The sequence below is a fragment of the Rhinolophus hipposideros genome (assembly GCF_964194185.1).
Source record: "Rhinolophus hipposideros genome assembly, chromosome: 1".
Lineage (NCBI taxonomy): Eukaryota > Metazoa > Chordata > Mammalia > Chiroptera > Rhinolophidae > Rhinolophus > Rhinolophus hipposideros.
In genome coordinates, this window is record NC_138047.1 from 52,590,825 (window position 1) to 52,614,897 (window position 24,073).

The 24,073-nt window shown below is 39.6% G+C and overlaps 1 protein-coding gene across 2 annotated transcripts in view; it reads right to left on the reverse strand.

The window, feature by feature from the left end:
• ADAMTS3 (ADAM metallopeptidase with thrombospondin type 1 motif 3) overlaps positions 1–23,212 on the reverse strand; it is a 248,032-nt gene extending 224,820 nt beyond the window's left edge. For both annotated transcript variants that reach the window (XM_081057912.1, XM_081057913.1), the window contains exons 1-3: positions 22,527–23,212; positions 21,203–21,230; positions 2,566–2,972 (exon numbers count right to left, since the gene is read on the reverse strand). In XM_081057912.1, coding sequence (XP_080914038.1) covers positions 2,566–2,972; positions 21,203–21,230; positions 22,527–22,595 — 504 coding nt within the window. In that variant the 5' untranslated portion in view covers positions 22,596–23,212. The remainder of the gene's footprint in view (positions 1–2,565; positions 2,973–21,202; positions 21,231–22,526) is intronic.
• Between the last annotated feature and the right edge of the window lie 861 nt (positions 23,213–24,073).

Consider the following 24,073-nt stretch of genomic DNA (forward strand, 5'->3'; position numbering starts at 1 on the left):
GTATTTTAGGCCAGAAGTGGCTATACTTTCTACTTAGACAACTTGGATTTGATTATAAGCCCAGAGCCCCCCAGAGCAATCAATGGCTTTTTGGACCCTGAGGTTAGTACTCAGACACCTATGTTCTCAATATACCTGATTCCCTTTCTAAGGTCAAGATGTTCAAGTTAAATCCCTACATAGGAAGTTAAAGAAACAAAAAAGGGTTTAGGAATCAGCCAAATTTACTGACATCAGTTAAAGTGCCTACTTAATTCCTGCTAAGGGCTTACCCTGTCCAATACGACTGTAATTTTAAGAACTTGGCCCTAGCTTAATGAAGTAGCTGCTGGTGGTATCCATCCAGTTTGTTGACCTGCTCGGCATACCCTGCTTCTCTTCCTGCCATCATCTTCATTATTCCTCCAAAGCTGCTCTAATCGGGAAACGCCAAGAGACTTCCATTTCTGCATACCCACATAGTCAGCACGGCCTGCCGCAGGCCACACCTGCCCTATTCTTTGATCAAGCTAAAGGCCCAAGCCACTTTTCTCTGGTTTGAAATTGTCCCATTCATAAAATCTCTCCACGAAGTACTCCCCTTAACCACAATTTTTTATGTTGACATGATTCACACACACACACACACACACACATTTTAAAAAATGTTTTGACACTTAATTTCTGTGGTAAATTTGACATCTTTGAGTTCCATGGGGACAGAAACCGTGATTATTCCTTTCACCATTTCCTAGCACCTGGAATAGTGCTTGACCCACAACTGATTTCTTACAACTATCTTTAAATTCATTAATTAATTAACCAAAGAATGAATGAGTTTCTGTAGTGTGCACTGGCTGTATAGTGCACACACACTGTATCTACACATACACGATGTCAATAGTTAACACCGTACCTTTAAAATGAGAAATTAAACAAGCCTAATAATGTCAGTCACACTATATATCTATTTTTCCTCTTCCTTACAACAACTTGTTATTGCACCAGATTTCTATATTGATGATTAGATAATTTGGCATGTACAGTAAGAAAAATATTGGTTGCTGAATTAGTTTTAAAAATCACTGTAACAATCTATTACAACAATTTATTTCCCTTTTGTTTTCCTTAAACCGATTTTCAAGCCACCATGCCAAGTTTCAAGTCTTAACTGAGGAGAGGAAAAGTAGATAATTTTTTTTATGCTATAAAACACTGAATTAAGTTTTATACTCAATGTTTTACTTAAAAGTATTATAAAATACCACCTTTTATATATTTCCATTTATATCTTAGTAGTATTGAATCAAGCAAGTTCTCTCCGTGATTACTTTCAACTTACTAAGTCTTCCAGAAAGTATTTTCTTTTTTTATTTTTATTCAATGAATTAATTCAGATCTATTCAACTTTTGTGTAGAATGAGAAAAAATTGAGAGATTTCTCACGTCTTCCTCAGAACATGGTCCAACTCCAAATATGAGCGTATGGATCCTAAACTACTGACATCCAATTTGGAGAGTCGGACCTGCTGTACATATTCTGTTCCATTTTTTGTGCTGGCTCTTAAAATTCTACAGAACATCATGAGGCAATACAGGACTGAAAAATAAAGCTAAAACAATGAACTCACCAGCTTTTGGTAAAATATATGGTATCATAATTCCTTTGAGTTGGGCCAATGTGGGCCCTAGAGAGAGGACAACAGCAGAATATTCACAATATTGTTGGAGGACCAGCCAAGGTAGAATAATTATGAGTAGGAACGTAAGGAATATTTTGAGAACCTTAGAAGCGGTGACAAAACAAAGAGAATAGCTCTGAACTCCCAAGAAACAGCAGCCTGGCAACCATAGAAAGGAAAAACGGTTGTTCTTTTTGAACAAAGATTTGGAGTCAACTGTGGATGGAAGAGGCATAAAAATTGACATACTTTTCAAATAACATCAGGAGATACAAAACAAATAAAAATATTTCACATCCGCAGAGTGTGAAAGAAAGGTTAGTTACCATTGACTTCAATCACAAAACTGAAGAGCACTATATGGGTATTTTACTTGAAAATAAAGAAAAAAATGAACCAAAGCCACCACCCAGAGAGAACTACATCATGCGTTCATAAAGTAATGCTGTTTGAACAAATTCAGACATAAGATCTGCTCATTTCCCATTTTAGCATTCTGTGGGGAGGTGAAAGAATGCTTTCAAAATACTTTCTTTTAGAAGATATCCAAAGTTTCCACATAAGAAGTGAAATACTATCATTTTGGAGGAATCTATGTTTCTTTAGAAAGTTTTCAGAATGCTTTGAAAGAAATAGGGAAATAAAACTCCCCAATGTAACACAAGTGAAAATATAAGCAAAAAATACTAAAGTAGTGGTCTATTGTTTCTTGGAATAATATCTTCATGTCAAAATGAAAGCCAAAGTACACATCTTTGACAGTGAAATGCTTTCTACTTCTTCTTCCTGAGTTTAAAATATAATAATGAGGCATCCTTTCCACCTCTATCGTCCAAACCGTGCTGAAGCCATGCTGCACTCCCAAACACCTGCAAACATACACACAAAAGGGAATGAGTCTTACCAGACCATCACAGTTGCTAATGGCAACAGAGGTTCCTGGAATGTCCATGATGTCACCAACATAAGCACAGTTAGTCTGCAAAGGCTCTGTTTTCCAGATTCTTTCAGAAGCACTTCCTGGTTGATGATTATTAACAGGGTCGGTTATATTCCCAGGCACTGGAGAAGTCTCATGCCATTCCACAACGGCCCCAGGAGCTAGGAGCTGAGTGTTGGGCTTCAGTCGCAGATGAAAATCTCTTCCAAATGCTGTGATGTTAAAGAACAATTGCTCAGAATTGGAGGACACGTCCCTCGTTGACCTCTTTTTGTGATTTGCAGAAAGAATATGGGAGAGATAGTGTCCTTCTAGATTTGTGCTGACTGGAGTGACGAGCTCATACTCTCTCTGTCTCTTTATTGATAAATCTGTGGAGTGAAAAACAGAATTGTAGAACCCTATGCAACAAGAGAACACAGGAGGACATACAACATATGCATAAAGCACCCACCTCACAAGACTGCACCTCAACGTGCATTATAAGTATATTCCTGAATGATCTCATAAATATTAAATTTTGAGAACTCACATCATTTTTTAAATGCACTTAGGTAACTCTGTGTCCAAATAATCGTTTTTAATTTTCATAAAGTTTGTTACAATGCAAATATTCAGATCTCATATATATGTTTGAGAACATGAATATAACTTTCCATAAACTATATGTGGCTTGCTTATAATCAAGACATGTCCCCAATTAATTTATTATTGCTTAATGGACACCTGCTATAAACTTTTAACAAAGTTGCTATTATGTAGAAGACATTTTGTTTCTCACTTTTACAATTTTTTCCCTATAAAAATCCTAGAATCTATACTAATTACAATAGCTACTTTATATTGCATCTACCATGGCCTATAATATATACACTGTAGTTTATGGTGCTATAATTTATACACATTTTTTCCATCATAACAACCCTAACAATCAAACTTCAGAGATGAAGAAACTGAGATTCAGGGGGTATGTGTCTAAGGTCAACTAACTGTGAAACTCAGGTATGGATCCAAGTTGTACTCCAATGTCCATACACTCATTCTGCTACGTTACATCAAGTCCCATAAATCACAAAATGTTTTCTTAGGAAATGAACAAAATGGGTTAAAAGAAAGAAAAATCTATAAATTAAGTATGCAGGTACTAGTTAGTCAAGAGCAAATGGCATTGTCATTTTGTACCATATGTCTTACATGGGACAGACACTAATTTGAATATGAAAGTGTATTTGGGGTCCACCTGACAACATGGGTGGCCACTTACATGTTAAACTGAATTTCACAATTATAATAGAACTTAAGTCCCATTGCTTAGCCAATCTGAGCATTGTGTCTGCTAAGATGCAAGCATCCTTGGGAAAGATAATACATTGAATGAATGAACCATTTATTCATTTATAGAAATGATTTTGAAGGCAGAACACAGTGGATACTGAAGGAAATGGGGGGTAATAGGATGAAGAAAAAAAGCATGGAAAGGTAAATCTGAAAATATGAATTAAACAGTTCCCCACCATCATAATTCTAGGCTAAGACTAGTCCTGCAGTGTTCAAGTACCCTGAAAAAATTCAATGATTCCCAAATACTGCTCACCTATCAAAACTACATGTATGTCATCCAATAAATTAGAGTATGAGACCCATAAATAATCCTATAACCTATGCTCTTAAAGTATCCTTCTAGAATCACTATGTTTTCATTACTTTTCTGCTTTTTAAGTATCTCAAACAGTATGTAAAGTACCAGAAGACAAATGAAGGCATTTTGCAACTTGGAAATTTCTTGAGTGCATGTTTATGATTATTATGCCACTTACAATGACCAATGGATTTAAACAAAACATCCTTCTTTATTATGTACAGAGTGAGTAACACAGTTGTAAATATTTACTAGGCAGAGAAGGAGTGAGGATTGTCGAATCAGAGAGAAGAGAGGCCTGGCTCCAACACTGGAAACAGTAGCAGCATAATCACTGCTTCGTCGGCACTCTGTTCAGTCAAGGGCCTCCATTAGACATCAGTATAAGCAAACGCACGACGATTGGTCTCCTTTACAACCAAATCCCTGGGGAATACTTGTGTAAATTCTGGTTTAGAGCAAGAACTCAAAATATTAGGGAATGAACTCAGGTGTCACAGGAGCAGAGTGAGGGAGGGGAAAGTTTCCACAATGAAGGATGAATCAGTGGGTCTCTGGGATGTGGCCTACCCTAAATCAACTCACTGAGGATAAGAACTCCCCATTCAACTTAGTATTCCCAATATCATCTAATAGAAGATTTTGTACTTGCCAGGGTCTCTTGTCAATAGAATTTTTAAAATATATATTAAGGTAGTAACACAGGTAACCAGAGAATCTTTATTCTATTCTGCTGCACACTCTGACTTACTATCCAAGGTCCATGAGCAGCTGGCTGTACCAATAATCCTAGTTGTAACTCTTTCTCTAACCATCAGTTTATTGTTTCATGAGAAGGAGAAAGCACTGCTTAATTTTAATGTATGGATTTCTCATCCCCCCAAAGAGAATTCACACAACCAAAGTCTAGACAATATACTGATGCCTGGATTAAGTGACTATAGAACTAGAAAATTTAAGAGAAATTCAGGGAGGCTCCTCCACACCCAGGAGGATAGCCAGAGCCTTATGCTTACAATGAACCATACATCCCAAATGCACTGGGACACTTCCATTTTTCCTATCAGACAATACATTCTGAACTTTTCAAAATATAGATGCCATGTTTCTATCGAGTTCTGTCTTCTCTAATACTAAATAATAAATAATTCCTAAAACATATATGTAAGAAACATTTCTGAAATTAAACCCTGAATGAGTCATGTTCCAGTTGGAAATTAAGGTAATCAAGGGAAAAGATGCACTTAGTAACCCCTCAAGCTACCATCCCCCTGAGGGTAGTTAACGTTAATAGACCTGAAAAAGGGGCTACCCAGTTTCCTGCCACTGATTAACAGAATAAATACTGAGCTGTGCTTTGTGCTCAAGAATATATCATCTCTAATTCTCACAACAGCCACAGTAGATAGATATGATCCTTGGTCTATAAATGAAAAAGCAGGCCTAGAAGGCCTGACACAAAGCTGGTTAGAAGCTAAAGAAAAATTTCATTTCTGAACATTTGATGCTGAAGACCATGCTCCTACGCTCTCATTCACTTTAAAATAGATGGAACATCTTGCTGTCAATTACTAATTTAAGATCTGACTTACAAAGGAAAACTACCTCAAGAATGATGACATCTTCTACCACTTCTACCACTCTCCTCCCCGCATAGAAGAGGGTAGACGGGGTCAAATATATGGTGATGGAAGGAGAAGGGACTCTGGGTAATGAACACACAATGTGATATATAGATAATGTATTGCAGAATTATACACTTGAAACCTATGTAATTTTACTGGCCATTGTCAACCCAATAAATGTTAATTTAAAAAAATCAAGAAACGGGGAAAAAAAAGAATGATGAAGTTCTGCCTACCCTCGGCTAGTCAACTAATTTAGCCTCTAGTGTAACTTCAAAAATTCCTGTAAAAAGCTCTAAATTCTTGGTCTTTGGGAGGAAAAAAGGGAGGGGAAGGATAAAGCTCAAAGCTATCAAAAATATTTAATTTTAGATTACCATCACATAAGAAAATCACATTATAGCCAATGTTAGTTTGCTGCATTCAGAAAATACACATTCCACGGCTCAAATACTTCCACAAAGCAATAAATCCTATTGTTAAGGAATGAACTACAGTGTCAGAAAGCAGCAAGTGGAGCATATGAACTTGAACAAGTTCTTTATTTTTCGTTAGGCTCAGTTTCCTCATTTATTAACTGGAGGTTAGTCAACTTCATAGGTTTGGTAAGAAGTTTAAAGGAGATTATGCAGAGGATTCGGTAAATATTAGGTATTTTAATTTACATGTAAATTAGCTACCCACTAACATAATGCCCATGTGCAACTTTAAAATATGAAACTATTTAATTGTCAGCTGAGATGGCCGAAGGGCGATAGCAGTAAGTATGTAAAGGTTTTTGTAGGTCAGAAGTTCCACAAGCACAGAGGGCTGAGGCCACTGTAAAGTCACACTGTGGTCACTAATTATCCAAGAGTGACTGGGATACAGTGAATTGTCCAGTATCCACTGGCATCTGCGCACACATGGTCTATCTCCCTACTGGTAGTATTGATGAACTGTGTGCAAGCTTACCGAAGAGCAAACCCTTCGCTTACATACCTCATCTTAGCCCCCTTGGCCTTTGCAAAAACTGTTTCAACAATTGTCCTCTCTCTCTTTCCTCATCAAATTTCCCCACATCACTAGATCATTCTCACCAGCAAATACTGCTGTATTTCCCATCTTAAAACCAAACCAAACAAAAAAACCTTCTTGATGACACATCCACCTCTAGCTAATCCTTCATGTTTTGTTCCCTTTGTAGCAAAACTTCCAACGATGTACTCAGTTCAATGTTTCCAACTCCTCTTTTCCCATTCTTGTGCCTTCTATAACCCACTCCAGTCAGACTCTTGTGGAGGTCACTGGTAACCCCATGTTGCTGAAACCAATGGTCAAGAATACATCCAGTTTCTCTTTCCTTCTTGAAATACTGTGTTTAACTTCCAGGACACCTCTTTCCTCATTTTGTCTTCCCTCCCCATTGGCCTTCCTCATGTCCCTTATTCCCATGACCTGTATACAGTGCATTGCCAAGGAACCAGGTCCACTGACTCTTTCTTCTGCATCTACCTGTTCTTACTTTGTGAGCCCATCCCGTCCGTGACTCTGAATGCCTTCACAATCATGTATCTCTAGCCCAAGCTTCATCCATGAGATCTTCTTTTGCCAATTCAATTGCCAACAGATCCTCTCCATATGAACTAGGCATCTCAACTTAACATTGCCCAAAGTAAACTGTTTTATCTTCCTGCTTCCAAATCTGCCCCTCACCCATGTCAATAAAAGGCAATTCTATCCTCCCAGTTACTCAGACCAAAAACTTGACTACACCATCCTTCACTTTTCTCACACCACACACCAAACCTTTCCATGAAGTCTATTGACTCTACCTTCAAAATATCTCCAGACTCTGACCCCTGCTCACCACCTCCCCCTCTACTACCTGGGCCCAAACAACCATCGTCTCATTTTTTTAATGAGCCTCAACCATTTTCCTTGTTTCTGCTCTTCCTCTTTATAGCCAGAGTAATTAAAGGGGCAGATCACATCATTATTCTCCTCAAAAACCACCCCATTCAGAGTAAAACAGCTCATAAGGTCCTAGAGCCTGGCACTGGGAGCTCCCATCTCAAGGTCACTGTATTTGCTGTATCTGTGTCCATGATCTTCCCTCCAGACAAATGCCTGGCTCACCCCTCAATTCCTTCAGGCCTTTGCTTAAATGTGATTCTCTGAGTGAGGTCTGTCCTGACCACCAGTACCCATCTCGTCACTCTTTATCCCTATCTGTGTTTCACACTTCTCCATAAGTTTGTGACCATCTCAAACCATAAATTTGATTTATACGTTTATCTGTTTATTGTTTCTTTATACCTACTAGCATCTCAGCTTCATGAGGGCTGGGATTCTTATCTGTCTCTTCACTACTGTCCCCAGTGCCTAAAAAGACCCTGACTTCATTCAATAAATATCCGTGAATGAACAAATGAATGAATGAATGAGAGCAGTTTGAGCCTGAGGGGGTATCTAAAACTTTAATACATCCTCTTTTACCCAAATAGTAATTTACTACCAAGCAATCAATGACAGCGAACTACAAAAGTAGTTATGTACCTCTACAGCCAGAATTTTGCTTGCAAATGTTCTGTACATTTCTCATAGTTCCTGCTGGCCAATAAATCAAATATTTCATAGTATCCGAGTCTTACATTTTAAGCTACTAAGAACAACCAAAAGAAAAGGATCTAATCATTAAAACAGACCTCCTGGAATGCAGACACAGAGCCCCTCACACTTAGAAGCAGGCAGCAGGAAATCAGGCCCCACTTTGCAATCCCTTTGGATATTCACAGAATAACTATACAGGTCAAACATAAAAACGACCTTGAAAAATCATCTAACCCTTGCCTCTTTCTTACAATGAAGGCATCTCAAGTTAGATAGCATTATTTTTTTCTGAAGTTAGAAGTGGAGTGCCTTTAACCTGCTCCTGCACTCTATGAGGAGAGACTATTCTCTGAGTATTCCAGGAGTATGTCTCTCCATCCCCCTTAACTCGCCTTCCCCGTGGTAAAGAATAGAGAAGTACGTACGTGATTGGTAAGTCTGGAAAAAATAAGATGGTTGCAAAGCCCAGCACCTCCCTCATCATTTCTTTTCCTGGAAAGGATTTTGATAAGGGAAAAACGTTCTCGTCCACCTCCCCAGGGGCAGGCCCTGCCCCACCCCCGTGGGGCCTGACACACAGGGGATGGGTGCACATTCAGCCAGGACACTGCCTCACCACGTGAAAGCCCTGAGCCTCATCCTGGTCTCTTGTAAAAGATATTTTCACCATATCTTTAGGTTTGCTAATTTCTCAACTTATTCAGAACCCAGGAGGATAAGAGGGGTATTTTTTCATTTAGATCTCCTCAGAAACTTGAAGTACCTTTACGCAAAAGTATGGTCACATCTCTGCTGGCAGTCTAATTATGATACTAACAATTCTTGTCAGAGAATTCTCTCATTATCTCAATTCCTCATTCTAGAGTTTAACTTAATGCCTTCTTCCTCTTTGTGCTGCATGAAAAAACTACATTCTTATGTATAACAACATGTATGTGTGACATATGTGCACATCTGTGCGCGCGCGCGCGCACACACACACACACACACACACACACAGATATTACCCAATGTACATCTAAGAATTTGAGGGGGGAATGTTCTATGTTTCCATACATGTAAAGACCTTGGAGCTATTCAGACTTTCCGGTTTAAGGTCGACCATGTTCGATTGTACTAATAGTTTCCAAACTGTAATCATTTCTGAGGCTTGTGACACATTCACACATGCCTGTGTTTTAATATAGTATCCCACACATAATAGGTTAAAAGATAAAAAGAAGTGCCCTCAAACTGAAACCTGAATGGGACAGTTCTCTGCTAAGAAAAATGTTTCTTACACTTTCACTCTTAAAACCACTAACCCAAACTGCTCATTTTCACTTGAACATTTAGCTTGCCTTCCTGACTTCACTATTTCTGATCATGATGTGCTGATTCTCCCAAACCCCCAGGCTAGGAAACTGACCTTCATTTCAATTTTTCCCAAAATTAATATCATTCAAGTCCTACTGATTTCTCCTTAGACATTTCTCTCAAACTACTCCCTTTTCTTCCAATCACCTCAAGTCCTCATCACCTCACACCAAAAAATACCAACTCCAAACTCCCCACATACAATTCTTCATTAGCAAATACTGTATAAATTGTACCAAAATCTTATCTAAATTACTGCCATAAAATTTTTTTAAAGGGCTACTTTTAAAATGCTTAGGTTCTACCTCTTACTCCCTTTATGATTTGGGTCACGTAAGACTTCTGTATGTCAGTACTCATGTGTAAAAATGAGAGTAAAAGTATTTAATTCATAGACTTGGGGTAAAAATTAAAATGGCGTAACCCAAAGTGCTTAGAACACCATTTGGCACATAGTAAGTGCTCAATAAATATTAAGCATTAATATTACTACGTTATTCTCTCTAAATAGTTTCAATGGCTCGTCATTACTTCAGGATAAAATAGGTTTGGAAAACTGATATCTATTTTTCATGTTAGACCTGAAAATTTACTAATTAAATCCTCTCACTTTACAAATAAGGAAGTGAAATTCAGAATAGGTAACATAAGCAAATCACAACTTAACTTTGATATTTAAGGCCCTGTGTGTTTTGTCCCTAATTTATTTTTGATAGCATCTCGCATACTAGCCTATGAAAACATTCTCGTGTGCTTACCAGTCCTAGTTAAATTACGCCTGTCTTTATACACACCTATATACTCTACTATATCAGCAAGGGGAAAGGTACTGCTGCTTTCTCTTCATCTACGCAAATCTACCCAGCCCCCATGACCTATCTCAAGGCCCATCTTTCCCAAGAAGTCTTCCCTGCTAACTTGTCCAGAATACAGACCACCTTGTCTGAGCTTCGGAATTCTCACTGTCATACACTGTCTGTATAAAAGTTATAAAAAATCTCTATGGAAGAAAAGTTATATGCTTATGTCTTGTCATTAGAGAGATTTTAAGTTCTCTGGGGCAGACATGTGCTATCTTAGCTGTGTTTAAATGTCCCCAGTCTTCGGGGAAATGTACATCAGTCTTTGAGGGGGGAAAAAAAATCAATGGCTATTTTGGGAATTCTTGAGAAGGAGTGTTTTCAGTATGACACTGTGGCCCATACTTCGGGATTTTCCTAATTCCTTCACCCATTCAGCCACGTATCTCACAAATGAGGACAGGCAGCTTGGTATGCTTCTGAGTATGTTGTAGAATGATACACAAATATCTCCTAGAGGAGACTAGATGTCCCCGGAACACTGCAAAGACCACATTATAGAACAGTAAGAGAACAAAAATACTCAGTAGCACAACACTACTAAGACCTGGAGTGACTCCAGTACAAAGCTCCCATATATCATGGCAATTTTAGCTGATCTAATTAAGACCAAAATCACCCCAGGCAGACAGATTACTGGAATCCTTGTGATTGATGCAATGTGGCTTTAATCCCAAGCAAGGAAGGGAATAGGGTATGATGGTTAAGCACTCCAAGTCTGTAGTCAGAAAGCCTTGTGTTTGAATTCTGATTGGTTTCAAGTTAATATGCTTTTTGGCATCCTGCAAGAAAATTATGGAAATTAAGGCTCAGAGAGATTATCTGTAAAAGAAGGATAATAACGAGAAGCAAATGAGGTAAGGCACATAACGGGTTTGGTCCACTTAATAACATTTCAGTAAATGAAAAATTAGCTGATGTTATTTTCACCATCACCATCATCCTCTAGCTAAAGCTACAGAAGAAGGAAAGCAGTTTCAGATTCCTTCCATGTCCAAGTACCCCTCCGGCCTCTCTCCCTGCTCCATTCCCACCCACGCCTTATGTTTCTGATGTGGTTAGAAAGGACCTTAAGCTCCATATCAACAGAAGGATGGAAGTCCACGCTGACTGGCACAAACCATGTTCCATTACCCAACCCAGAGACTGGGATTCTCTCCCAAGAATGGCTGATTGCTCTACTATGAAGAGGCAGTTCACACAGGCAATTTCCTTTATCAGGTATAAATCCTCAGTATGCAACAATCTGGACACAAGAATAAAATCAAGTGAGCATTATTCAAGATCTGCTAAAGAAGTAGCTCCAACAACAACATTTCCAAATCCTGAGCCAAAGGAAAGAGAATGACTTTCATCAGAAATGACAGGAGCCAGCTGCTCCAGGAAAGATGTGCGTGGGGTGAAGAATGGACCTTAAAAAGGATAACACACGCCGAAGGGCTTACCAAAACTGTAAATGCTAACAAAGAAGGGGACACAACTTCTCTCAAAAGCAATTAAAATTTAATTGTGACACATGCTGGACTTCTCTGAACACAGCCAAATTCTTTTTCCTCACTTCCCCTCCTCTAGGCTCTTATCACAAGGCAGAGATACTCTTTGATGTCTTTTATATTAATTGCAAACCCATTTTCATAGTCAAAGATCTTTTATCAAGCTGTTTGAGGAAAAAAACAAAAAGATGTTTTGGGGGGTTATTTTCACTCACTAAAAAATGGTTGTAAACTGAAAAATTATTTTCATTGTTTCTAATCTGTCTTTTTCATAAATATTTGTTGCAATTGCTCAATGTTTATGTTCAAAAAAGTCAGTTGGGAAAGAACAGCACATTCTTTTCTGTTCCAGAACATAATATCAGGTAAGAGATCTTTCAAAAAAAAGCAAAACCATGAAGAAAAAAAATTTTTTTTTTTTAATCCAAGTATTTTCTTTGTTTGCTACATCTTAAAAGATCAAATAATCAATAATAGGATAACAAGTAGCAGAGAATTATTTTTTTTTTTAAAGTGAGACCCAAATGCCAAAATTTTAACATTCCAATCATAGTTTTTAAAGAAGCACTTCTACTGTCTATATTTATCATCACTGGAAGTCTTGTAGACTCAAGAGCTATATTAGGCATTCTAAAAATTAATATTTCTCATACATCTTACAATTTGTTGATAGACAATAATTTTAAAGACTAATATTGAGTCTAGAATTTAAAGCCAGGAAAATCAGTATTTGTCTTCAGGGCCGAGGACTGGGGAAAATATGACAGATAAGAAATGTGGATAGCATTTTTAAAGATTTTCACTGAAACTTTACTTGTAGTAATTATATTTTCCAAATCTAAAACAGTCTGGCTCATGGTTTGACGAAAGTATGAGGAACTGGGACAGTCCAAGGGGCCACTAGGTTAGTTCCTGTTGATGCTATAACACATTTCCACAAACTTGGTAACTTAAAACAACATGAGTTTATTATGTATCAGTTCTGGAGGTCAAAAGTCTGAAATTGGTTGCAAGGGGCTAAAATCAAGGAATGAGCAGGGCTGCATATCTTCTAGAAAACTCTAGAAGTGATCTGTTCCCTTGCCTTTTTTTTTTTTAACTTCTAGAGGCTGCCTGCATTCTCTGGCTCCTAGTTCTTCCATCTTCAAAGCCAGCATTATCAATCAAGTCTTTCTTATACTGCCATCTTTCTTTCACGTACCTCTTCCATTTATAAGGATTCCCCCCCTGGAAAATCCAGAATAATCTATTTTAAGGTCAAATGATTAGCAACCTTAATTCCATTGTAAACTGAATTCCTCTTTGGCGTGTAACATGACATAGTCATAAGTTTCAGGGATTCAGTAGTAGACATCTTTAGAGCCATCATTCTGCCTACCAGTTCTGTGTGCTAGAAAGCCCTCACGTCTGTGACATTATTGCACATGTGTGTCTCCCCAGCATCCATCCCTATTTCTTTAACTGCACCCCAATTTTCCCTCAGGTTAACCACTCCACACTCCACTCTTAGTCCTATAAGTCAAGGGTGAAATGTCTTAATTGAGGCCAATCAGAGCACTGCATCTCTGACTACAGCGAATAGTACAAGGATAAGCTTATGACTCAAGCTAGGTAGCCAATAAAAGCCCTACCAGGAACTTTATTGGAACTGTCAAAAAAGAAATATTCTGTCTATGAGCGTGAAAGGTAAAATGATAGCTTAGAGATGGTGGTGACAGTATTTGCCACAATTTGGGAGGTGGGGAGGACACAGAAATCATATCCTGATAGAGAAATAAAGCCCACACAGAGGGAAAATAAAGGTGGGAGGGAAGGGAGAAGGGGAAAAAAGGGAAAGGAGGGAGAGGGGGAGGGAGGGAAAGAGAAAAGAGAAGGAAGAGAAGAAGGAGGAAGAAGAAGGGAGGAGAAGAGATTCCTGATATTATTTTGGGCCTTCAGATCCAGCTATACCTGACTTTGATTACCTGATCAATTTTATTTTCCTTAACCAGTGTCAACTTGGTTCCTGTTATTTACATTGAAAGGAGTCATCATTAATATAGGAATCTTCTCTCAATGAAATGGAAGAAATTTCAATAAATAAGGTGAAAAGAAGAGAAAGAATTGTGTCTTGTGTACACAAAATATAGATGGTGTGGAATCCATATGGAATAACTGTTTCTGTACCATTCTTTACTAACATTCTCCCTCTACTGCTATATTCCAATGAATTAAGCAACACTTCATTATCAACATAAAGATAACACATGAAAATAGAACTCTCAAAGAGCTGTCACATGATGAGCTGAGTGGTTGGATAGTTTACAAGTCCACAGCGCAGTAAATTATGGCTCCTGGAAAGTCAAGGTGGCAAGCAGACCTGTCAAAAATGTAGGGATTAGAATGAGGTAGCTCCTTGAGCAAAAGCTTGTTGTTGTTGTTGTTTTAAAAAAAAGCACAGGACTAATATACCACTACTATCTATTATTCTAGTTTGTTTCCCATGTGCCAGCATTTTATGAATCCTTTACAACTCTATTAAGTAAGTAGTAGTAGTAGTAGCAGGCCTACATACAAGAAACTGATGCTTTGAGGTTAAAGTCATCAGCTAGAAAATAGTGGAGTCAGGATTTTAAACCACATGGGGAACAGAGTCTGTGCCCCTGACTATTTAATGGAGGAAAGGCAACAGATATTAATAGTTACTCTACTGGATATACTGGTTAGATTTTAGATTAAGGAATGGACTCTACATGTAAAGTTTGTACATATAAAAGAAGAACTCAAATCATATGAATAATGATTTCAATCATCCTTTTTATTTTTGTGTGCCTATACACATGTAAAAATATATGTACTATATATGAAAAAAATTATAGGATATGTGATTTAATAAGTGAGACTACAGTATTTGAAGATTCACATATTAAATCCTATTTACCCTCTACAAGTTTCCTAAATCTTTTTTTTAATCAGTCACTTCGAGAATGAGACAGACTATTTCATGCTGCCACAATTTGTTCTAAATTCCATAAAGCTTCATCATGCTGGATTTGTGGCAATCATTTTTATAAACAAGAGACTGACATTTTACCACAAAATCTCTCCTAGGGATTTACAGTTAGTCAGCAAAGTCATGTAAACGTATTTGGGAAATTAGTATGAATCAATTACATGTGGGAATCGAGATTCCTAAGCTAGGAAACTCTTCTCACGCTTTCCTATCCATACTAAAGAGTATACAACTCTCAAATTCTATTCTATGATGTGGATGAATCTTCTTATAATACAAATAAAATTATAAAACATTTTTATATAATTGCTCATACTTTTGAGTACTTAATAACTAGAAAAATGATTAATTCATTCCATCTTTCAGAGACTGCATTACCAAATACTTAAAAATTATACTCACGTCAAGAAGAATGGAGCCAAAACTAATTTACACTTATATTTTTTAAATCAACACTTTCCTATATTTCTAGTAGGAGTTTGTATCCTGCAAACATTTTCAAAAGCCATTGTATCATTGGCTTGTATACATTGTATCATTGACATGTATACATTGTAAAGAGTATCATGTTAATTTGGTTTTGCTCAGTCATCAACTTCTTGGTCTCTCCTAAAATTGTCATTTGAAAAGCAAGCAATGATCTATATACAACACAGTGTGGCAGCATTCATTATCAAAATGATTACATAAATTAAGGTTTATTAGTATGCTGGGATTAAGATGATGTTTATAAGAAGTTTTTAATGATAGGGAAAATTATACTAAAATATTAAACAAAATAAAAACAGGTTCACAAAAAGCACACAATCTGTGCATTAAAAGAAGACTGAATAAGAGTGTGCCAAATTATAGCACTAGTTTGGTGTTTGGGATGATTGTCAAAAGTCTGAGGAATACAAAAAAAATTAAAGAAGACGATTATAATAGGCACATATAAAACTTCTATAATCAGAGCAAAAACTAATTTAAAAGAATAATTCAACAATGTATAATAACAGAAGTAGCACAGCTTAGGAGTAAAAATTGATCTCTATTAGAGGAACAATGGAGAGTGGGTTCCGAAAATTCTGGTAATAGCAATCCTCTTTGAGGAAGCATTAGAGTTTCATCTAAATCATCATCGCCAATATATCCTGTCCAAGGAATATAACCAAACTCTTCATGTTGATATTACTCATGATTTTACTAGGCAATTTCGAATTGTCTCTAATGGATTTCCAAGGTAATCTGGGTTGGCTAGTCACAAGCAAAGAATATTTAGAGATAATCATCCTGGACACAGAGGTGACCTTGGGGATTTCTTAGTATTTCTGAGCAATATCATGATTATTTAGTAAAATGAGACGGGCAAACAGTGAATGTATGTGGAAGAAATATATTAGCTAAACAGTAATAAGTTGCTGGTGATAGATAATATGCTGCACTTAGTAACATCGTCATCTAAGAAGCTTACATAATTTAACAGTAACCATTATGATGCTGAATGGAGAGGTGGGAGCTAAATCAGTAGAGTCAAGTGCATAATCTTTACTTACAAGAAAGAATAATGGCTTGGGTAGCTAAAATTCTAAATTTTACAAAGCATGCTTTTAAACCTCCTGTAAACCACACTTTTTTTAGTATTATTGCTGGCAAACTGGATAGATTTTAATCTTAGCTTATTTTATTTCACCTGATTCCAGCAACAGGGCAAAGGATCCCAAGTAGACTTTAGGGCAAAATTAATGGGCATTTCAAATGTGCACATAATCCAGTTTGCCGAATACTTGTGAAGCACAAACAGAAAAATGTATAAAAACCGATAAGCCTAGATCACTGAGATTTGTGGGGTGGAAAGAGAAGTCACAAGAAGCCCTGAAAACACTGAATAATTGTGGAGCCCTTTTCACCATCCTCATTTTCTTGAGGACCAATTAAACCTGGAGAGGAGCACAGAACAAGAGCATTTAAGGAAATTCAGAACACAGGTAAATCCCAATGTGATAATAATACCCTGCTTGCTAGATCTATTCATTAAATAACAAATATTTGGGTACCCACAGGGTATGTATCCCCTGTTTTCCTGGGGACACAGCAGTCATCAGGACAATGTCTTTGCTCTCATGAGGTCTACAGTAGAGGAAATGCTTACTATATGCCAAGGACTAGGTGAAGTGACTTACACTAAACCTTGAAAACCAAATACCTGCAAATGATGAAAAAAGTATCTCTCAGTAAACTGCATATTTGAGAGGACAAGATTAGCAAATTTATTTTGTTAGGAATGAAAGGTAATGGAATTTGAAGCTGGGAAGCAGAAATAGGGCACAGAAAGATGAGTATGCCCCAATTCCAAAAGAGGAGGTGAGGGAGGGAAGACAGCTTAACACCAAAGCTTCACAATTATTTTTTTTCCTCTAATGATACTCAGGTAAACTCAAAGTGGTTACAATTGAAACAAAAGGACTCAGACAATTCTTTCTCAGATTCTCTAATCTCTACAGAACTAGGATTATTTCCCAAGACACACGTGTGACAGAGCAAGGTTCTTTACGCAATCAGGGCAGCCCATCAGCTGCCCACAATCACCCTAAGCCTCCAACCAAGGCCATATTCTGAGTTAGAAATGAAAAGAACTCCCTGATGTGCCACAGAAGTATGTTAATGACCTCATGAAACACACCTACACATATATACACAATACGTACACATTCACACATGTGCCTATGTGTATTTGGCTTATATATGGGTGTATGTAAGCATATACAGGTGTAAATAGGTAGGTAAGTAGTTCCTCTGGTTGGCCAAGGAGCAGAGAAGTAGGTCACATTTCAAAACCTCTTTGCCCATTTTCTCTAAGGTGAATCATGGTTACCCACAAACCAAGACGGCATTTTTCCACTGGGTGAAGAAAGAAGGAAAGAAGCCACATCCCCTATGACACATTGTCGTGCGGGGTGTCCGGCGGGGCGGCCTGCGGGGTCTCTGCTCCCGCTCCCCTCATAAGAACGCAGGACATGGTGAGGCCAAAAAGGAACACCCACGGAGCCATAGGTAGGGAAGTCATACCACTATGGTCTCACTGGAGGCTGGGTTTACACGACGTGCGACCTGCTGTCCACTTTGCTGCCAACCGACCAACTCTCCTCGACTCTCCTTACTCTCCTTCAGTCTCCTCCTTCACTCTCCTCGGCTCCCCTCCATAGCCAAGGCAGTTATATCAGTGACCAATGGCTTAATGGCTACAGCTGATGGCCAACCAGCCACAGCTGACGGCCATCCACTATCTGAACCAGCACCTCTCCACATGAGGCCGAGAGCCTGGAAACTGCTTTCTGGGGCTCTGTCCCCACACACATTATATAGGTGATCCATCTACGCATATGCTAACCTGTCCCCATTACAAACTGCCTACTTTTTACCTACATAAAAGCCTTTCTAGTCTACAGCCTTGAAAAGCGTATCAGATATAATTCTAAAAATTGGTTTGCTAAGCCAGATACTAAAGAGTACATATTATAGGATTCTATTTATAAGAAACACACAATAAAACTTGGCAAAATTAATCTACCCTGTTGGAAGTCAAGAGAGTGGTTACCCTTCATGTAGGGATAGTGCTAGGAAAGGGACACAAGCACTGTAATGCTCTACCCACTGACCCAGGTACCTGGGAGTGTTCGCTTCCCTTTGTGAATGATCAGCAAGGTGTACTTACCTGCACTATCCTGCATATGTATCATACTTCAGCAGAAAACATGTTTTAAATTTAGCTTCCTAATAATTTGTGTCCTGTGACATTAAATTATCCAGAAATTATTCAGAACCATGGAATTTTCCCTAGCCTGCCAACAAATATAAATTAATTCGTTTTACAAAACTATTATTTTTTCCTAATTATATAACTGATCAAAGAGCACTGCTGGGCAGTTTTATAAGACCACATTTAAATCAATTATTGGAAAAAAGTTGATTATATGTAGAGGTGTGCATCTTACGAAATCTCCTTATTAGCAAATATTTTGCGCAGGGGAACACAGGAGAGAAATCTCATTACTGTGTGTAAGGTTTTTTTAAAATATATTTTGAAATCACTCTTAAGAGCTACATAAATGATGATAACCCAAAGCTAAATGATAGCTATGCTTTTGTTTTCACAAGACTTGAGTCAAAACCTATTTTTCACGTTTATTTTGTCTCTTCACTCAACTTAAAAACGGAAAATAAAACTGATAATAAAAGAGAGATATTCCATAAAAGTGAGGAACTTGGGAGCAAGTAGAAGAGTGCCTTGCCCTACTGCTACCCATCCCGCTCCTGCCAAATTTAAGCATACCTGTACTACTTCTGTCCCTACAGAAAAGGGCTACCAAAGTAACTTATATTAGCAAAAGGACTGAACCAGTCTAACCCAGGGTTGCTTACATGAAAGCATGCTGATTCTATCTGACAATTTAATCAAAGCAATATATTTTGTTCCTTTGGTAGAATGGGTAATCTTAAAAGAGCTTTTCAATTTACATATCGAAAAGTTGGGATGTTTCAGTAATCAAATGACTAAGTATTAAAAATAAAACAGCTTTCTTTTCCCTACTTGTTTGAGGATTGGTTAAAAAAAAAAAGAAATCCTCTCTCTCTCTCTTTCTCTCTCTCTCTCTCTCTCTCTATCTATATATATATGCACACACACATACATATACACACACACTTAGGAAACCAATATATATATATATACAGAGAAAGAGAGAGAAAGGTGGCTGAAAACTATCAACTACAAATGACAAATGTCTCTTCATAAACACTGTATTTTTAATGCAGTTCTCAGCCACTCTCCTCCCCTCTCTCCTGCTCTTACTATGCAGGTTTCAGCTTGAGGAAGAGTTCCAACAATGCTGAGCGCTGAGTAGGAAAGGAACACCCTGACACACGCTGATATACAGCTGCATATAGACGCCTCTGACCCTGGATCTTGGGGTCTCCCTATTAGTTTACAAGCATGGAATGCCCCCAGCTCTCCACCAGGCACTACAGCAGGTAGTTGTGTAACCTCTCAAGCTTCATTTTCTTCAAATCTACAATTGGTACAGTGGTGTCCATACTTCATAGCGTGGTTGCAAGAATTAGAGGACATAATGCTCACAAAGCAATTAACACTGCCTGGCACATAGTACATGGGCAATGACTTGTAACTATGTTTGCAGTAATGAAAACTTTTCATCTAAAAGATGACTTTACAATATCACTTGACAAATACAGAATTTACAGAGGCTGATACTCTGCCAAAAAGAAAAATTATCTTTTAAAGTAACCCAAGTTAAATGTTGTATAAAAAGGCTTTGAATGGAGCCTGGCTCCTTGCCAGATGACTTTCAGTCTCTGAATTCAGAACAAATACATTATTATAAACAGTTCCAAAAAAGACCATGCACTTTGGAGAGACCCGTTTCAAGTCACTTAAACTCTGAGTCTCAGTCTCCTCACCCATAAAATGGGAATAATTCCCATATCATCAGGTAACACTGAGGTTTTAGATGTTATTTGCAAAGGGCCTAACAGTATCTTACACATTAGTAGGTAATTATTTTAAAGCAGATAGAATAAGAGAAGTCATCAGACGATTTATTCAAAGCTTTTTAAGAGATTTTTAAGAGAAAAATTTCCATGCTCCGTTCATTTTCCCCTTCTTTGTAGCATTCTTATGTTACACTTTGCCTTCTTCTCTAATCAGCTATGCTACTCCTAATGCTACACAAGTTGGTTTGATTCGATTTATCTCCATATCTTCTTCCAGCCCCTGTATCTCCCTCCAAGAAGCTACAAGTGGCTTGTCCAAAGACAGTAATAAATTGACGCTTGAAAAGTCCAAATGCAGAATTTTTAAATCGCTGTAACTCATCCTGAGGAAAGTGGGATTCTCCTCCCGAAAGAGGAATTGAAGAACAGAAATGTTCCTGGACTACAAATTACTCTTTAACCATGAGAGAAAGTTCAGAAACAATATTTTGCTTAGCTTACTTCATTCCTTACTTTCTACTAAGATAAGAGTGACATCTGAGAACAATGCTTACCTATTTGCACCATTTCTTCATTACCAGCCTGGAAAGGAGGGGGGAAAGTAAGAAAAAGAAACAGTTACTGGGTTTCATCTTATCACCTTGTGCTTTTTATTTCTACCATTAATGCTTTTTAGGAGCTAGCTAATCAGGAGATGCTGAAGACAGGGATTGGTGCCTAAAGGTTGCACCTGGGTTTGCAGAAGGTTCTTGTGACCAGAGCACGAGCCAATTTAGGAACAATTCGGGGCAGGGAACTGTTTGCTCGTTTTAATTTTAATTTAACATTTATAAAGCTAACAAAATTAAATACTGACACTGAATATGCTTTTCTGAAAACTCCAGATACTGGGTAAGGATTAGAAAAGAAAGTCTCTACATTACACGTGCGAAAAGAAGCCTAAAAGGGGGCCTGATTTGTCAGATTTGAGGTCAAGAATCAACAATTCTAGACTTTCTACCCTATGTTCAGACCAGGGAGACCAGAGACGCTACAAAAACTCACAGACAAATTCTGTACCCAAAGTCCCACCGGCCCTGCGCTGATGTGATTTACTACAAACGTCTCGGCTCCTCCAGCTTAGCCTTAAGGACTCTTCTGAGAGCATCGGGCTTCACCTTGAGTCTCCAAAGGGTGGGGGCTGGGCCAGAAAGAAACAGAGCTGCACTCAGCTTTAAAGAGGAGGAGCTCTGCAGAGGGGGAGGGGAGAAAAGCGGCCGGCGCCTCCAGCCTCAGCCCAGGAAAATGCAGGGCAGGAAACATCCTTAGTCTCCCTCCCCAACTGTCAAACCCCAGCCCCGCCGCGGTTCTCCCAGGACACGTGTCTACTGGATCGCTCCCTGTCCGACCCAAACACTTCCTGAAACCCCCGCCTCTGGCTGCTCCAGAAAGCTATGATTCAGTGAGGAGAGAAAGCCCCCACGAACCCAATTCCCGCAGCAGCAACCAGAGCACTGGGATCTTGAACCCAGCGTCCAGAACTTCATTCAAGCGCCCAGACTGTCCTCTGGAAAGGGGAAACCAGATGGCCCGGAGAGGATGCGAATTGGCTGCAGTCTGTCACCAGGAATTGTTACGAATGCCGCAGAGTGGTGAAGCTCTAGGTGTGACGAGCCTGGGCTCCCGAAGTGGAAGTCATAACCTCCCGTGCAATTCAACCCCCCACCCCAAAAAGCCCCGCGCGCTGCGCCCAGCAGTCAAAATACAGTTCCTGAAAGCACAAGATAACAGGGAAGGGGGTGGGGGGGACAGAGGAGGGGACAGAGGAGGGGAAAGAGGGGAGAAACTTTTTCGGGAAAAGGTTGGGTTTCAGTTTTTTTATTATTATTTTCCACTTACTTGTCCATCAGCTGAAGTCCTAACCTGTACCAGAGCGGCTGCTATCAACCAAAGTGACAGGAGAACCATCACGAGTCGAGTTGACTTTTCAACTACTGGGCAAAGCAAATGCCCAGAGCACACACCCCCCAAAATAAGTTTCTTCTAAAAAAAAATTTTTTTTAAAGGAAAAAAAAATGCAGAATAAAAAATTAAAAAAAAAAACAACAAACAAAACCCTGATCTTCTGTGCTTTGCTTCAATGAAAATGAAATTTGAGCTCTGAGACTGGCCCCCTCTATTCTGCAGTTCTTTCCACTTCACCTTCTCACCCCGTCCTCTCAAACAGACTATGCAGGAGCGAGAAGGTGCTGCGAGCCGGGCACGGGCTGCACCGTGAGAGGGGGAAGGGACGAGGGGCTTCTAACTATCTCTGCCCAGAGCGGCTTTTTCTAGGCTTTTCGAGCACCATTGGTCCCTAAGGTTAGCGCGAAGAATGCTTGGGTCCCCTGGAGCACAGCAGGGGAAAGTATTAGCAGAGAGAGGAGCTAGCGAGAGCGGGAGAAAGAGGCAGGGAAAGGGAGACTCCGCGGCGCACAGAGGTGGGGGCGGGAGGAGCCGAGGGGGAGGAGGAGGAGGCAGAGGAGGTGGGAGGAGTGGGCCGCTAGCGGGCTCCTGTTGCTCGGAGAGCGGCCGGTCGTCTGCTCACTGCCGGCGACCCGCGGGGCACTAATAAGGCGGACCGAGCCCCCCGGGCGGCCCCTCCCGCCGCGGCGCCCACGTCACGCGGGGCCAGGGCCGGCACCCGCGTCCCCTGAGCCCGCGGGAGCGGCAGGCGGGGGAGGAGAGAGGGGAATGGGGAGGACCTAGTGGGCGGCCGGCCCTAGACAGAGTCAGGATTTGAAATCGCGCGGGGGCTTGTGGCCCGGGCTGGACCCACCACCCCCGGATCCTTTCCTGGAGATAAAACGGGAGACTACGGTCCGGGGGAGCCACGGGTCCCGACTGGCTGGACCCGGCGTGGAGTTAATTATGAGAAGGGGGAGGGTCCAAGGGCCAGTCCCGGGCTTTAGGAAATTCACCTCCTCCAACCTCCACTGTTCTTCCAGCCAGGGAAGAGTCTTCCCGAGAGAACCCCTGGAACCTTCAGGACTTAAGGACGCGGTTATCTCCCTTCCAGACACCAGTCGCCTCCCTGGTTTGCTGGGGGTGGTGCCCGCCGCCTTTAAGTTCTTGTTTATGCGCTATTCGTTTATATTAGTTCTTAAAGATACCAGGTCTCTTCCTTGACTCGCCGGCTGCTTCCGTTTATCACTAGAGTACACAAGCTTCAGCCTCTCTTCCTCTCACCAAGATTAAGCTATCAAATGATTTCTGCCCAGTGTGGCCCGGAGCTTCCTGGGAGTAGATGACACCAACCTGGGCTCCAGAGACAGGATGAATTTGCTGGAATCCAAACCCAGGCCCACTTCCTTGGGGTAGGCTCCTGAGGGCGCTTTCCAGAGAGCACAGGGATGGAAAAGGAAGTACATGTCTCCAGCCTTTATTCACCAGCTTCTAACACTCCT